General features: G+C 52.5%; 2 protein-coding genes across 2 annotated transcripts, besides 7 other annotated features; both read right to left on the reverse strand.

Moving 5' to 3' along the window:
* The first annotated feature begins 425 nt into the window (after positions 1 to 425).
* Positions 426 to 445: a tandem repeat.
* Positions 446 to 1,569: 1,124 nt separating this feature from the next.
* Positions 1,570 to 5,515: a mobile genetic element.
* Positions 4,281 to 4,360: a tandem repeat.
* Positions 4,809 to 4,851: a tandem repeat.
* Positions 5,516 to 5,762: 247 nt separating the features above from the next.
* Positions 5,763 to 11,379: a mobile genetic element.
* Positions 9,003 to 9,076: a tandem repeat.
* A 4-nt stretch (positions 11,380 to 11,383) lies between the features above and the next one.
* Positions 11,384 to 13,622: part of a mobile genetic element that runs on past the window's edge.
* On the reverse strand, positions 11,698 to 12,120 carry EKO05_0002442 (uncharacterized protein; the record flags this gene model as incomplete). The annotated part of the gene is made up of 1 exon (XM_059635918.1): positions 11,698 to 12,120. The coding sequence occupies one exon, from the start codon at positions 12,118 to 12,120 to the stop codon at positions 11,698 to 11,700; it is 423 nt and encodes a 140-aa protein (XP_059491901.1).
* EKO05_0002443 (uncharacterized protein) lies at positions 12,892 to 13,422 on the reverse strand (the record flags this gene model as incomplete). The annotated part of the gene is made up of 1 exon (XM_059635919.1): positions 12,892 to 13,422. The coding sequence occupies one exon, from the start codon at positions 13,420 to 13,422 to the stop codon at positions 12,892 to 12,894; it is 531 nt and encodes a 176-aa protein (XP_059491902.1).

Here is a 13,622-nt window from a genome sequence, read left to right on the forward strand (position 1 = left end):
AGAAGGCTTAGCAAGACGCGCACAGCCAGATTAAGCTAGACAGTAACTACTATATTTAGCGCAAGTGGCTAAGAAGAAGCTGCTAGGCTTGCCACCTTAGCCATTTCGACCGCAGCTAGCTGCTAACGCAGCTCTAGAGGCCCAGTAAGACAGAGAATGCGCTCGTAAGGGTGTGCTGGGCGGTTAAGATAGTTATCTACAAGGCCTAGCAAGTATTGTCGCCTAAGGTGGTTAGGTTCCCTGCTGTGCAGTACATTAAGCGCTGTAAGGTAGAAGCGCTAGACAGCAAGCATCTGTTTAACGCGCTCTAGATAGGGAAGACAATAATTAAGTACAGTTGCTGCTGGCTGTCTATTGTCTGCTACATCTGGCGGACGCACAAGCTGGCTAAGCCAGAGCCAGAGCCACAGGCTGCCAGCGCCGCGGACGACGACGACGACGAGGATGTGCTCAGCTAGCGGCCAGACAATGGTAGAGCAGGCACGCAGGAGACTTTAACAGCAAGGACAATCAGCAGGAGAAAGCTGCAGTATCAACTGACTAGCAAACAGACACAGGTGCTGTGGCAGATCTAGCAGGTTGTGTGTGCAGAGCAGCCCAGCAGCAAGAATACAGACAATAACAATAACAATAACAATGAAAGCGAGCTAGATAATGACACAGAGAAGGAGCTAGAGCGCCTTGTTCTCGCCTTTCTACTTTTGCTGCTAGACTACTACGTTAAGGATAATTACTACAGAAGCGCCCTAGTTAGCGCAACTGCCGTGCTAGGCGTAGACCGCAACTATAGGTAGAAGAGCCCCCTTGTGTATACAACGTTACTGTCTACTATTATAATAGTAGCTAAGATGCTAGTGCTATACAGCGCAGTGCAGGCGCAGAAGAAAGTAGTAGCAGATCTTATAGAAGCAGAGTTGTGGGCGCAGGAGGACGCAGAGGACATAGCGCGGAGCCACGTAGAGCTAGTGCAGGAGATAGTTAACCGCTTTATAACGCTAAGCACGTATAGTGGCCTGCCCACGCCTATAGACTAGGTGCTACAGCTGCAGGCGTATAGCAAGAAGATTAGAGGTAAGGTAACTGTAGAGGGCACTGTTTAGTAGGTAGGAGACACAATCCTGCACGGCTACACGCAGTACAGCATGCCCGCGCTGCGCTTAATAATCTACGGCCTGGTAGAGACGACGCGTAGGGAACTAGAGAGGGACTTGCTGCTTCTAGACGTCGACGAGCTCGGCCAGCTCGCTAAGGGAGCGACCCCGTTGCCGACGATCGAATGGGACAAGATCGTGGACAATCCCGCCGAGCTGCGGTCCGGGTTCAACTTCTATCCCAAATAGGTAGTTACAGTGTACCTTCACTGGAGTTATAGCTTTGGTTTTGTTAGTAACAACAGCTACAGGACACTAGCGTATTTTCAGTCACAACGTACGCTGGAATACTATTTAGTTATACATTGGAATTCCATTTTTAAGTCCGTTCGAGCTAAAACGTAGATAATAGTCTTGTAGCACTTAACTCTGTTATCTATACAACCCCCAGTATCATTGTCTACTTGGTTAGTAGTGTTAGGGTTGGTGCTTGTAGTTAGGGTTAGTTAGGGTTAGGCTAGTGCGCGGAGGACTAGGCCCTGCTGTATTACTACAACAGAACAACTCTATAAACACTAACACAAGAAAGTAACACACTTACTGCATAGTACAGAATAAAAAATTGTAGTATGCTATTTGCCTTAAAAAGGCTTACATAGCTTAATTAAGGTAAGCTAGCGCATTAGACGGGCGGGCGCAGGGCTCTTAGCAGGTCCTTAAGACGGCGCATCCTCAGCGCCGTTGTTGTCGCCGTTCTTGGTGTCTTCGCCATCTTCCATCTCGCTGTCTTTAATCTCCTCTACTTGTGTCGCCGGTGTTGGCGTGTCTGCCTCAATCGACAGCGTTGCCTTCTTGCTAATGGATCCGCTAGAGATGCCTTCTAAGCCTAGCTAGGCGTCTAAGGCTATGCTTGCTTTGTAGGCCTCTAGATTTACCTCTACAACCAACTTAAGCCAGATGTACCAGAAGGGGACGCAGAGATCGTTCTCTACCTACAAGTTAGAGATAATATTGTGCAGCATTAGGCAGAGCATGCCCCAGCCTAGCTGCTTAGCTGCTTTGTACCAGCAGAGCGCTTAGTACAGCCGCTTCTTAAATCGCTGACGCTGCTAACGCCCTGACGTGGCGGTGGCGGACAGCAGCAGGGCGTCCATGGCCTTAGAGCTGACTTTGCCCCTGCCGCCTTGGTTCTTAGCATCGCTGCTGCGGGCGACGTCTTGCTTCTTAATCTAGTCCATCCTCTTAGTGTACGCCTTGCTAAGGAAAGCTATAGCCCAGCGGTACTTGATATAGATAATATCCAACTCCTGCTTGTAGCAATTGCACAGGCTCCAGGCGGAGGCGAGCGCGCTCTTCGGCACAGTTAAGGAGCTATTCTTCTGCGACAGCGACCAGCAGGTGCGCAAGGAAGCAGGCAGGCGATCCTCCACAGACTCCTGCGCAAAGGGTGAGCCTTATATGCGCCAGCTCCGCAGAAATGCAGCTGCAGAGGCCTGGGAGGTAGTGTTGCTGATAGAGTTGGCCTTTTTAAGTATGCCAGAAGCTGTTAGGTAAGGCGTTGCGGTACTGCTGTACAGGTCGTTGTCGTCAACCAGCTGCTTAAGGATCTAAGAGATGAACAGCTTATCCTGCCGCGAGATAGAGGCATAGGCACCGTGTTCCCTACAGGATGCCGACTTGGGCGGCGGCACTAACCTAAGGTCCTGTTTCTTCTGCGCTCGCATAAGCTCCAGCTTCCTGGCGCGCTCCTACTTAGTACAACAGTTTTTGTTAGAGACGCTTGTAATCTAGGGCAGTTCCTTGTGTCTAACCTGTCCACAGACAGGCTGTTTAGGGTCCTCAGCCGCCTCAGATTTACTAGGCGGCGCAAGCTGCTTAGGTTCCTCCGCTTCGTCCTCTGCTTCCAGCGGCGTCGCAGGACTAGGAGACTCGCTGGCTCGTCGGAGGCGCTTGGACGGCCGCGCTAAGCTAGATGTAGCAGCGCGCTTTGTTAACAGTAGTAGGGAATTGCAGGGCTGCTGCGCTAAAGGGGGTTCCTTCTAGAAGCTGTTGCTTAGGCTGCTAGCAAGATCCTGCGCTGCAGAGACCAGCCAGGCCCAAGCATTAGCAGGCAGCGCGTCCTTAGCGAGCGTCTCCTTTAACAGCTATATCGCTGACAGCACAGAGTAGGCAACAAAGACAGGCTTACAGACACTTGTCTTGGCTGGAATTAGCCAGCCTGCGCTGTGCGGGCGGAATAGAGCATCACGCTGCAAGTCTAAGACAGTTACCTTGCTCTAAAACAGCTTTTAGTAGTCTAGGTTTAGCAGGTTGTATGCGAGCCTGTAGGCAAAGCTCGACTTGCTAGCTAGCGGGAAGCTCTGGGGCCTACTATTAAATTGCTCAGCGGCATCTTCTAACGCAGAGATCTAGGGTAGATTAGATAGTGACATAACTGTTTGTTTATTAATATAGGAGATACAGCGGAAGAAGAAAGAGATTTGTTGGGTTAAGCCCCTAACTAGGGTAACAGACTAAACAGAGATCAGCCTATACAACATAAGCGGGCGCATAAGCTAGGGTACAAAACTCAACATAACCTAGCAATAAGAACAGCAACTGCAGCGTTAGATTAAGCAAGAACTAAGCCACTAACATGTTAGCAGAAGAAGTCAAGAATCCGTATTTTAAGCACTTGGCCAAGTACTAGGTCGCGGTGTGCAGAGCGTGCCGATACGCAGTATAGCCAGATTAGATTAAGAGCCACTTACACAAACAGCACAAGAAGTTACTTAAAAGTGTTAAGGCGGTTAGGGAAGCTGTACGTTAGTGGGCAGGCTTGCTACAGTACCCTACAGAGTTAGAGATACCCAGCAACAGCGTACAGGCGATCCCCCAGCTACCCGTATTCAACAACGGGCTGCTGTGTCAACTCGAACCAGAGACATGCTAACTAGTGTTCTGCAGCCTAAAGATGCTAAAAGAACATTAGCGTACAACACATGGGTGGTCAGCTAGAAAGAAATGCAGACGCCCTAGCCGAACCTAGGCAAAGGCGTTACAGGCCTAGCTTAAAGATGGCTGCAAGCGCGTACACTGCCAGCGACTTTTTAGCAGCTAGTACAGATTACAGTACTTTAAGGTGCGTTACACCCCAGACAGCGGTCTGCAGCCTGTCCCTATTAAGGGTAAGGCAGCGTGGGCGCGTGTAGGCAAGGAGATGGCCAAGACGTAGGCCAACGTTAAGAACCAGACAAAGACAACAATCGAAGACAGGGAGAAGGACAAGGCGGCCCTATGGCTGGAGCGGACTAGGTGGCTGCTGTACTTAAACAAACTAGATTGTACCAAATTGCTAGCAAGCATTAAGGAGCCTAACATAGACCTAGAGAAAGATAAGGAGCCTGTTAAGGCTGCAATTTGGAGCGCAATAGATGGACTGGCCTGCGTAAGCTAGACGTCTGTTATTAAGTAGACAGGCATATTTGTGCGTATAGAAGCCATTTATACAGAGAAGCATTAGACTAGGTACACGCCGCTGCAGGCGTATATAGACAAGAAGTTAATTAAAGAGTAGTTACGTCTATAGAAGCAGATACTGATGTTTTTTGCACAGACGCAGAGGGAGCACTGCTGGAAGAGCCCTAAGTACCGCTTCACGCAGCAGCAGCGCGAGGCGTGGGAGGCGTTGATCGAGCAGGCAGAGAGAGACGTAGGCGGGGCAGAGATGGAGATAGCGGACGAGGACCAGGACGAGGACGGGGAGGAAGAGAAGGACAAGATAATGATCGATAAGCTTAACAACAAGCAGGACCTGTCCAAACGCAACAATAAGCCTAAGCACGCGAAGCTAAGGCTAATTAAAAAAGCGTGCTTGGACTTTTGTATTGTGTTACTTAAACAGACTATCTGCTGTAAGGAGTACAATTGCGCGATAGTGTGCGCGTTAGCCGTGCTTAGCGTTAAGGAAGACGGCTGGAAGGGCCCTGAGCTGTACCTGCCAATCTTGTCGTCTGTAATCAAAATCACCTGTTTTATAGTTGTGTAGCACGCACTAGAGCTGTCTGAGCCGTTTAAAGAGCAGGCGTTTAACAACAATAGCGCGTACAGGGGGAGCGACAGCGGCAGTAGCCCCCCTAGTCAGCGTTAACCTAAAGGCTGCTTAGAGTTTGTACAGCAGATAATAGACAGGTTTATAGTGCGAGGGAGCTACAGCCTAATGTAGTAGATGCTTAACTTACGTACGTACAGGCTGAAGGTGCACTACAACACTACGTCGCACAGCCATGTTAAGTAGATAGGGAAGGATAAGCTGCTGTACAAGAACTTACACTTTACTATAGCCTAGTTCTGCAGCATAGTGCACGGTATGCAGGCTAAGGCCAAGTAGCTGCTAGTAGAGGAGTTGCTGTTTTGCGGCGAGCAGACAGCAGGTTAAGTGCCCCTAATCCTATCCCAAATGGGTAGTTGCAGTGTACCTTCACTGGAGTTATAGCTTTGGTTTTGTTAGTAACAACAGCTACAGGACACTGGCGTATTTTCAGTCACAACGTACGCTGGAATACTATTCAGTTGTACATTGGAATTCCATTTTTAAGTCCGTTCGAGCTAAAACGTAGACAACAGTCTCGCAGCACTCAACTCTGTTATCCATGCAACCCCCAGCATTATTGTCCACTTGGTTGGTAGTGTTAGGGTTGGTGCTTGTAGTTGGGGTTGGTCAGGGTTAGGCTAGTGCGCAGAGGACCAGGCCCCGCCGTATTACTACAACAGAACAACTCTGTAAACACTAACACAAGAAAGTAACACACTTACTGCATAGCACAGAATAAAAAATTGTAGTATGCTATTTGCCTTGAAAAGGCTTACACAGCTTAATCAAGGTAAGCTGGCGCATCAGACGGGCGGGCGCAGGGCTCTTAGCGGGTCCTTGAGACGGCGCATCCTCAGCGCCGTCGTCGTCGCCGTTCTTGGTGTCTTCGCCATCTTCCATCTCGCTGTCTTTAATCTCCTCCACTTGCGTCGCCGGTGTCGGCGTGTCTGCCTCGATTGACAGCGTTGCCTTCTTGCTGATAGATCCGCCAGAGATGCCTTCTGAGCCTAGCCAGGCGTCTAAGGCCATGCTTGCTTTATAGGCCTCCAGATTCACCTCTACAACTAACTTGAGCTAGATGTGCCAGAAGGGGACGCAGAGATCGTTCTCTACCCACAAGTTGGAGATAATGTCGTGCAGCATCAGGCAGAGCATGCCCCAGCCTAGCTGCTTGGCTGCTTTGTACCAGCGGAGCGCTTAGTGCAGCCGCTTCTTAAATTGCTAACGCTGCTGACGCCCTGACGTGGCGGTGGCGGACAGCAGCAGGGCGTCCATGGCCTCAGAGCTGACTTTGCCCCTGCCGCCTCGGTTCTTAGCATCGCTGCTGCGGGCGACGTCTTGCTTCTTAATCTGGTCCATCCTCTTAGTGTACGCCTTGCTGAGGAAAGCTATAGCCCAGCGGTACTTGATATAGATAATATCTAACTCCTGCTCGTAGCGATCGCACAGGCTCCAGGCGGAGGCGAGCGCGCTCTTCGGCACAGTTAAGGAGCTATTCTTCTGCGACAGCGACCAGCGGGTGCGCGAGGAAGCGGGCGGGCGATCCTCTACAGACTCCTGCGCAAAGGGTAAGCCTTGTGTGCGCCAGCTCCGCAGAAATGCAGCCGCAGAGGCCTGGGAGGTAGTGTTGCCGATAGAGTCGGCCTTTTTGAGCATGCTAGAAGCTGTCAGGTAAGGCGTTGCGGTACTGCTGTACAGGTCATTGTCGTCAACCAGCTACTTAAGGATCCAAGAGATGAACAGCTTATCCTGCCGCAAGATGGAGGCATAGGCACCATGTTCCCTGCAGGATGCCGACTCAGGCAGCGGCACCAACCTAAGGTCCTGTTTCTTCTGCGCTTGCATAAGCTCTAGCTTCCTGGCGCGCTCCTGCTTAGTACGACAGTTTTTGTTAGAGACGCTTGTGATCTGGGGCGGTTCCTCGTGTCTAACCTGTCCACGGACGGGCTGTTTAGGGTCCTCAGCCGCCTCAGATTTACTGGGCGGCGCAAGCTGCTCAGGTTCCTCCGCTTCGTCCTCTGCTTCTAGCAGCGTCGCAGGACTGGGAGACTCGCTGGCTCGTCGGAGGCGCTTGGACGGCCGCGCTGAGCTAGATGCAGCAGCGCGCTTTGTTAACAGTGGTAGGGAATCGCAGGGCTGCTGCGCTGAAGGGGGTTCCTTCTGGAAGCTGTCGCTCGGGCTGCTAGCAAGATCCTGCGCTGCAGAGACCAGCCAGGCCCAAGCATCAGCAGGCAGCGCGTCCTTAGCGAGCGTCTCCTTCAACAGCCATATCGCCGACAGCACGGAGTGGGCAACAAAGACAGGCTTGCAGACACTTGTCTCGGCCGGAATCAGCCAGCCTGCGCTGTGCGGGCGGAATAGAGCATCACGCTGCGAGTCTGAGACAGTTGCCTTGCTCTAAAACAGCTTTTAGTAGTCTAGGTTTGGCGGGTCGTATGCGAGCCTGTAGGCAAAGCTCGACTCGCTGGCTAGCAGGAAGCTCCGGGGCCCACCATCGAATTGCTCGGCGGCATCTTCCAACGCAGAGATCCAGGGTAGATTAGATAGTGACATAACTGTTTGTTTATTAATGTAGGAGATACAGCAGAAGAAGAAAGAGATTTGTTAGGTTAAGCCCCTGACCAGGGTAACAGACCGAACGGAGATCAGCCTGTACAACATGAGCGGGCGCACAAGCTGGGGTGCGAAACTCAACATAACCCAGCGATAAGAACAGCAACTGCAGCGTTGGATTAAGCAAGAACCAAGCCACCAACATGTCGGCAGAAGAAGTCAAGAATCCGTGTTTTGAGCACTTGGCCAAGTACCAGGTCGCGGTGTGCAGAGCGTGCCGATACGCTGTATGGCCAGATCAGATCAAGAGCCACTTACACAAACAGCACAAGAAGTCACTTAAAAACGCTAAAGCAGTTAGAGAAGCCGTACGTCAGTGGGCAGACTTACTACAGTACCCCACAGAGTTGGAGATACCCAGCAACGGCGTGCAGGCGATCCCCCAGCTGCCCGTATTTAACAACGGGCTGCTGTGTCAACTCGAACCAGAGACATGCTAACTAGTGTTCCGCAGCCTAAAGACGCTGAAAGAACATTAGCGTACGACACATGGGTGGTCAGCTAGAAAGAAATGTGGACGCCCCAGCCGAACCCAGGCAAAGGCGTTATAGGCCCAGCTTGAAGATGGCTGCAAGCGCGTACACTGCTAGCGACTTTTTAGCAGCCAGCACAGATTACAGTACTTTGAGGTTCGTCACAACCCAGACAGCGGTCCGCAGCCTGTCCCTGTTGAGGGCAAGGCGGCGTGGGCGCGGGTAGGCGAGGAGATGGCCAAGACGTGGGCCAATGTTGAGAACCGGACGAAGACAACAATCAAAGACGGGGAGAAGGACGAGGCGGCCCTATGGCTGGAGCGGACTGGGTGGCTGCCGTACTTGAACAAACTGGATCGTCCGGAATTGCTGGCAAGCGTTGAGGAGCCTAACATAGACCCAGAGAAAGATAAAGAGCCCGTCAAGGCTGCAATTTGGAGCGCGATGGATGGACTGGCCCGCGTGAGCCAGACATCTGTTGTTAAGCGGACAGGCATATTTGTGCGCATAGAGGCCATTTGTACAGAGAAGCATCAGACTAGGTACACGCCGCTGCAGGCGTACATGGACAAGAAGTCGATCAAAGAGCGGTCACGTCTATGGAAGCAGATACTGATGTTTTTTGCACAGACGCAGAGGGAGCACCGTTAGAACAGCCCTAAGTACCGCTTCACACAGCAGCAGCGCGAGGCGTGGGAGGCATTGATTGAGCAGGCAGAGAGAGACGTAGGCGGGGCAGAGATGGAGATAGCAGACGAGGATCAAGCCGAAGACGGCGAGGAAGAGGAAGACGAGATGATGATCGATGAGCTCGACGACGACGACGAGCAGGACCCGTCCGAACGCGACCATGAGCCCAAGCACGCGAAGCTGAGACCCGTTAAAAAAGCGTGCTTGGACTTTTGCATCGCGCTGCTCCAACAGACTATCTGCCGCAAGGAATATGACTGCGCGTTGGTGTGTGCGTTAGCTGTACTTGGCGTCAAAGAGGACGGCTGGAAGGGCCCTAAGCTGTACCCGCCAATCTTGTCGTCCGTGATCAAAATCACCCGTTTCATGGTCGTGCAGCACGCGCTGGAGCTGTCCAAGCCGTTTGAAGAGCAGGCATTTGACGACGACAGCGCGTACGGGGGGAGCGATAGCGGCAGCAGTTTCCCTAGTCAGCGTTAACCAAAAGGCTGCTTAGAGTTTGTGCAGCAGATGATGGACAGGTTTATGGTGCGAGGTAGCCACAGCCTGATGCAGTAGATGCTTGACTTACGCACGTACGGGCTGAAGGTGCACTACAACACCACGTCGCGCAGCCACGTTGAGTGGATAGGGAAGGATAAGCTGCTGTACAAGAACTTGCACTTTACTATAGCCCAGTTCCGCGGCATAGTGCACGGTATGCAGGCTAAGACCAAGCGAATACTGGTGGAGGAGCTGCTGTTTTGCAACGGGCAGACGGCCGATCAAGTCCCCCAGATTCCGTGGGAGCAGCTGCGCGACAACCCAACTGACGAGCGGCCAGGGTGGAACTTTTTGAAGGACCACCGCACGCGCATGCCCGTAGATAGGGAGAAGTGGCTGTTTGAGCTTGTAGGGCAGGACGCCAGCGTTAGGGAAAGATTCATTAAGCCAGGAACCCGCTCAGGCATTGACTGGAAAGAGGTGGAGCGGTACATGGATCGAGTGATTGCGTTTCAAGAGAAGCTGGCCGCGTTAGTGCACATGGCAGAAGGGCAACCCGCAAGGTAGCCAGAGTTGGGCAGCGTTCGACACAGCAACACCATTAAGGGGGGCCACCGAAACATTTTTATTAAGGACGGCATAGTCGCGTTTGTTACGCGGTACCACAAGGGGTATGCCGTGAGCAGTGATGTCAAGATCATTCACCGGTACTTGCTGCGCGAGGTGGGCGAGCTGGTGGTGTATTACATGTGGTTGGTGTTGCCGTTCCAGCAGTAGTTAGAAGCAATGGTGTGGGAGAAAGAGGCAATATCATCGCACATGTGGCCAGCAGACCCCAGCAGACGGAAGTGGACAAGCGACCGATTTCGTGAAATACTAAAGCGTGAAAGCAGAGTAGGTTTAAAGCAAGAGTTAACAATTGCAGCATACCGTAAGATTGCCATCAGCATTAGCTGAAGGTTTTTGCGGCCATCGTCGGCATTTTGAGCAGAGGAGGGAGAGGAGAACGAGGAGTGGAATAAGGAGAATATGCTCGCCAACATTCAGGACAAGCAGGCCGGCCACAGCGCGTACGTAGCCGGCATGGTATACGCGCGCGGGATCATAGAGATAGCAGGCGTCACAGCAGACAGGCGGCAGCTGAACCGCAACTTAAGCACCGATTGGCACCGGTTTTTAGGTTTCTAGTCCGCTGTAGACGCAGTGGCAGACGTTAAGAAGCAGAAGAAGGCGCCGTTCAAGAGCGAGGCCGACGAGGCGAGGATAGAGCGGCTGGAGCAGCTGAGGAAGATGGACCCGGCAGCGCAACTTAAGCGAATAAAGTGCAAGAAAGCAAAATTCAGAGGCGTGCAGAAGGAGGCCATCGAGGCAATTATTGCCGGCGAGAGCCCCGTCGTGGCTGTGATGCTGACTGGCGCAGGCAAGAGCATGTTGTTCATGTTGCCGGCGTAGGCAGAGCAAGGCAGAACAACGGTCGTTGTTGTGCCGTTAGTTTTGCTGCGTGGTGACATAATGCGGCAATGTAAGGAGCTGGGGATATCGTGTGCCAAGTGGCAGAGTTGCTGCCTGCCTAACGCAGCAGCCATTGTGTTTGTAACGCCCGAGTCGGCAGTAGGAGAAGCGTTCGCGACGTTTTTGAACCGGCTGCGAGCGACGCGGCAGCTGGACCGCATCGTGATTAACGAGTGTTACATTGTGTTGAACTGTTGCTACACGTTCCGCAAGCAGATACAACAGCTCGGCAGGCTGGCAGCAGCTAAGACACAGATAGTGCTGTTGACAGCAACGTTGCTACTGACTGAAGAGGACGAGCTATATCGACGAATGCATTACAAGCAAGGGCAGGTCAAGATGTTTAGACAACCAACCACAAGGACGAACGTGGCGTATCAGACTATTAAGATCAGCCAGTCTGCGAAGAAGAAGGACGTCAAGTTGATGGTCGTTAAGACGGTGCTCCCAGTGATTATACGAACAAAGACAGTGTATTTGTTCGCTTTGCCTATGTAAATTTTAGCGTGAGCACAGACACTCGACTGTATTTGTTCGCTTTTTCAGCGTGAATTTGTTCGCTGTTCCTGAAGTCAAATATTGCTGCAACGATTGCGGAACGTGTACAAAGTGCGTCCCAATTGTATGTTGAATTTCTAGAAGAATTAAGCATACGGTACGTGAGTGGAATATAGTAGATGTTTCAATATTGATGTTCGCGATGTTGTAGGGCAGTATCGATAAGGTATGTAGCACAATGTTCAGAGTTGAGCGCAGGTAACATCTACTCTACAGGATGGAACAATTCAAGCAAAGTTAGCTGACGCAACCGCGGAGCTGGCGTAGGACTCTTCGGCGAAGCATGACTTTGCTCTCTGGTGCTGTCGTCAACGCTGTTGTCAGTTTCGTCGTCTTCGCTGTCTTGAATCTCTTCCACCTCGTAGATGGTTGCTGGCGCCTCCGCCTCAATGCTCAGCGTTTTCTTCTCGTTGATGGGCCCGCCAGCAATTCCCTCTGGCCCTAACCAGTTCTTAAGTGCCTTGCTAGCTGCACAAATGTCTGGACACTCCTTCTTAAGTAGCTCAATCCAGACATGCAGCTGGCCTACACGGAGGGTGCGTTCTATCCAGCAATTCGCAATCTCGTCGTGTGGTATCAGGGTCAGAATGCCCCAGCCTAGCTCCTGACTAATGGAGTACCAGCGCATGGCTTGGCCTAACCGTCGTCTAAACACCTGCTTGTCCTTCTTAGTAGCGTTGGGACTAACTAACTCTACTAGCGCTGCAACTGCCTCTGTGCGGATCTGTCCCTTTCCGTATCAATTTTGCGTCCTGTCGTTGCTAGATACAAAGTTGTTATGCCAGATCTGCGCTATCTTATTGGAGTATGCTTAACCTAGGAGAGCTGACGCCCATTGAGACTCGATATAGACAGCTGCTAGCTCTGCTTTGTAACGTGTGCACATGTTCCAGGCAAAGCAGAAATCCCTGTCAGCATCGTTGCGCACACTCAGCAGCTGTAAGCGCTTAGCTCCCGCACCAGTCCTGCTCTGGCTGCCAGCGAGCTCGCCGCCACCTCTGAAGGGTGAGCCACGTTCTCGCCAAGCCTGCAGGAACTGGGCAGCGTGGTACCGAGAGGACTGGTTTCCAAGCACGCGCGCTTTCTCTAGAAGGGTGCAGGCCGTAAGGTAGGGAGTTTAGGTGGAGCTGTAGAAGTCCGTGTCATCGGAGACCGGCTGCTTAATGATCTAGGCGACGACGGACTCGTCCTTTTGCACAATAGAGGTGTAGGCAGCCTGCTCTGGAAGAGGAGCCTTGTCGCCAGGTGCTACCAGACCAAGGGCAAGCCGCTTCTTCGCACGCGAAGTGGCGAGTGTCCTGCTGCGTTTTTGCTCCGCACGGCGGTTGTTGTTAGAGATAGTAGTGATGTGCAGAGGGGAGTCTTTCAGCTGCTCATCTGGTTCGCTAGGCTGTGACAGCTAAGGGCTGGCTGGATGTGTCTCATTGGTGGTTGTTCGAGCGCGCTTTGGTGTAGGGGCCGGCGCAGATAGGTGTGGCCGCTTCTTTTGTTGCAGGGGTGGAGCAGAGGCCTGTTGTGAAGGGGAAGCAAAGGGCTTCTGCGCAGACGGCGGCTCTTCCATCCCGTCCTCCGCAAGCGACTCGGCCGCGCAGACCAGACGATCCCAGATATTGTCAGGCAGGACGTCGTCGGCGAGCGTCTCGCGCAGAAGCCAGATCGCTGACAAGACGGAGTGGGCAATGAAGACGGGCTTGCAGACGCTGGCATCGTCACGGGTGGGGATCAGCCATCCTGCGCTGTGCGGACGAGCACCTGGATCACGCTGCGAGCGTGAGATGGTCGCTCGGCAGAAGAAGAGCTTCTCGTAGTCCTCATTCGGCGGCTCGTACGCGTAGTTGCGAACGAAGTCAGCTTTGCTGGCCAGAGGAAAGCTCCAACGACCGCCATCAAACCGCTCTGCGGCGCTGTCTAATGCTGCCAACCAGTGCATTATCGACTTGTGTACTGCGAATGAGGTTGCGAGCGGAAGTTCAGACGAAGGTTGTGCAGAAAGGGGGTTGGGTGTTGTTGAGGTTCTGACGCGGTCACACCGCGGCACCGAAAGTCAGGCCGCGCACGGATGTACCACGACGCCCTCACCAACCAGCGTTAGCAGAGCTGGGAGCGCAATCAAACCAAAAGCAAGATCGA

Source organism: Ascochyta rabiei, chromosome 3 (genome assembly GCF_004011695.2).
Source record: "Ascochyta rabiei chromosome 3, complete sequence".
Taxonomy (NCBI): domain Eukaryota; kingdom Fungi; phylum Ascomycota; class Dothideomycetes; order Pleosporales; family Didymellaceae; genus Ascochyta; species Ascochyta rabiei.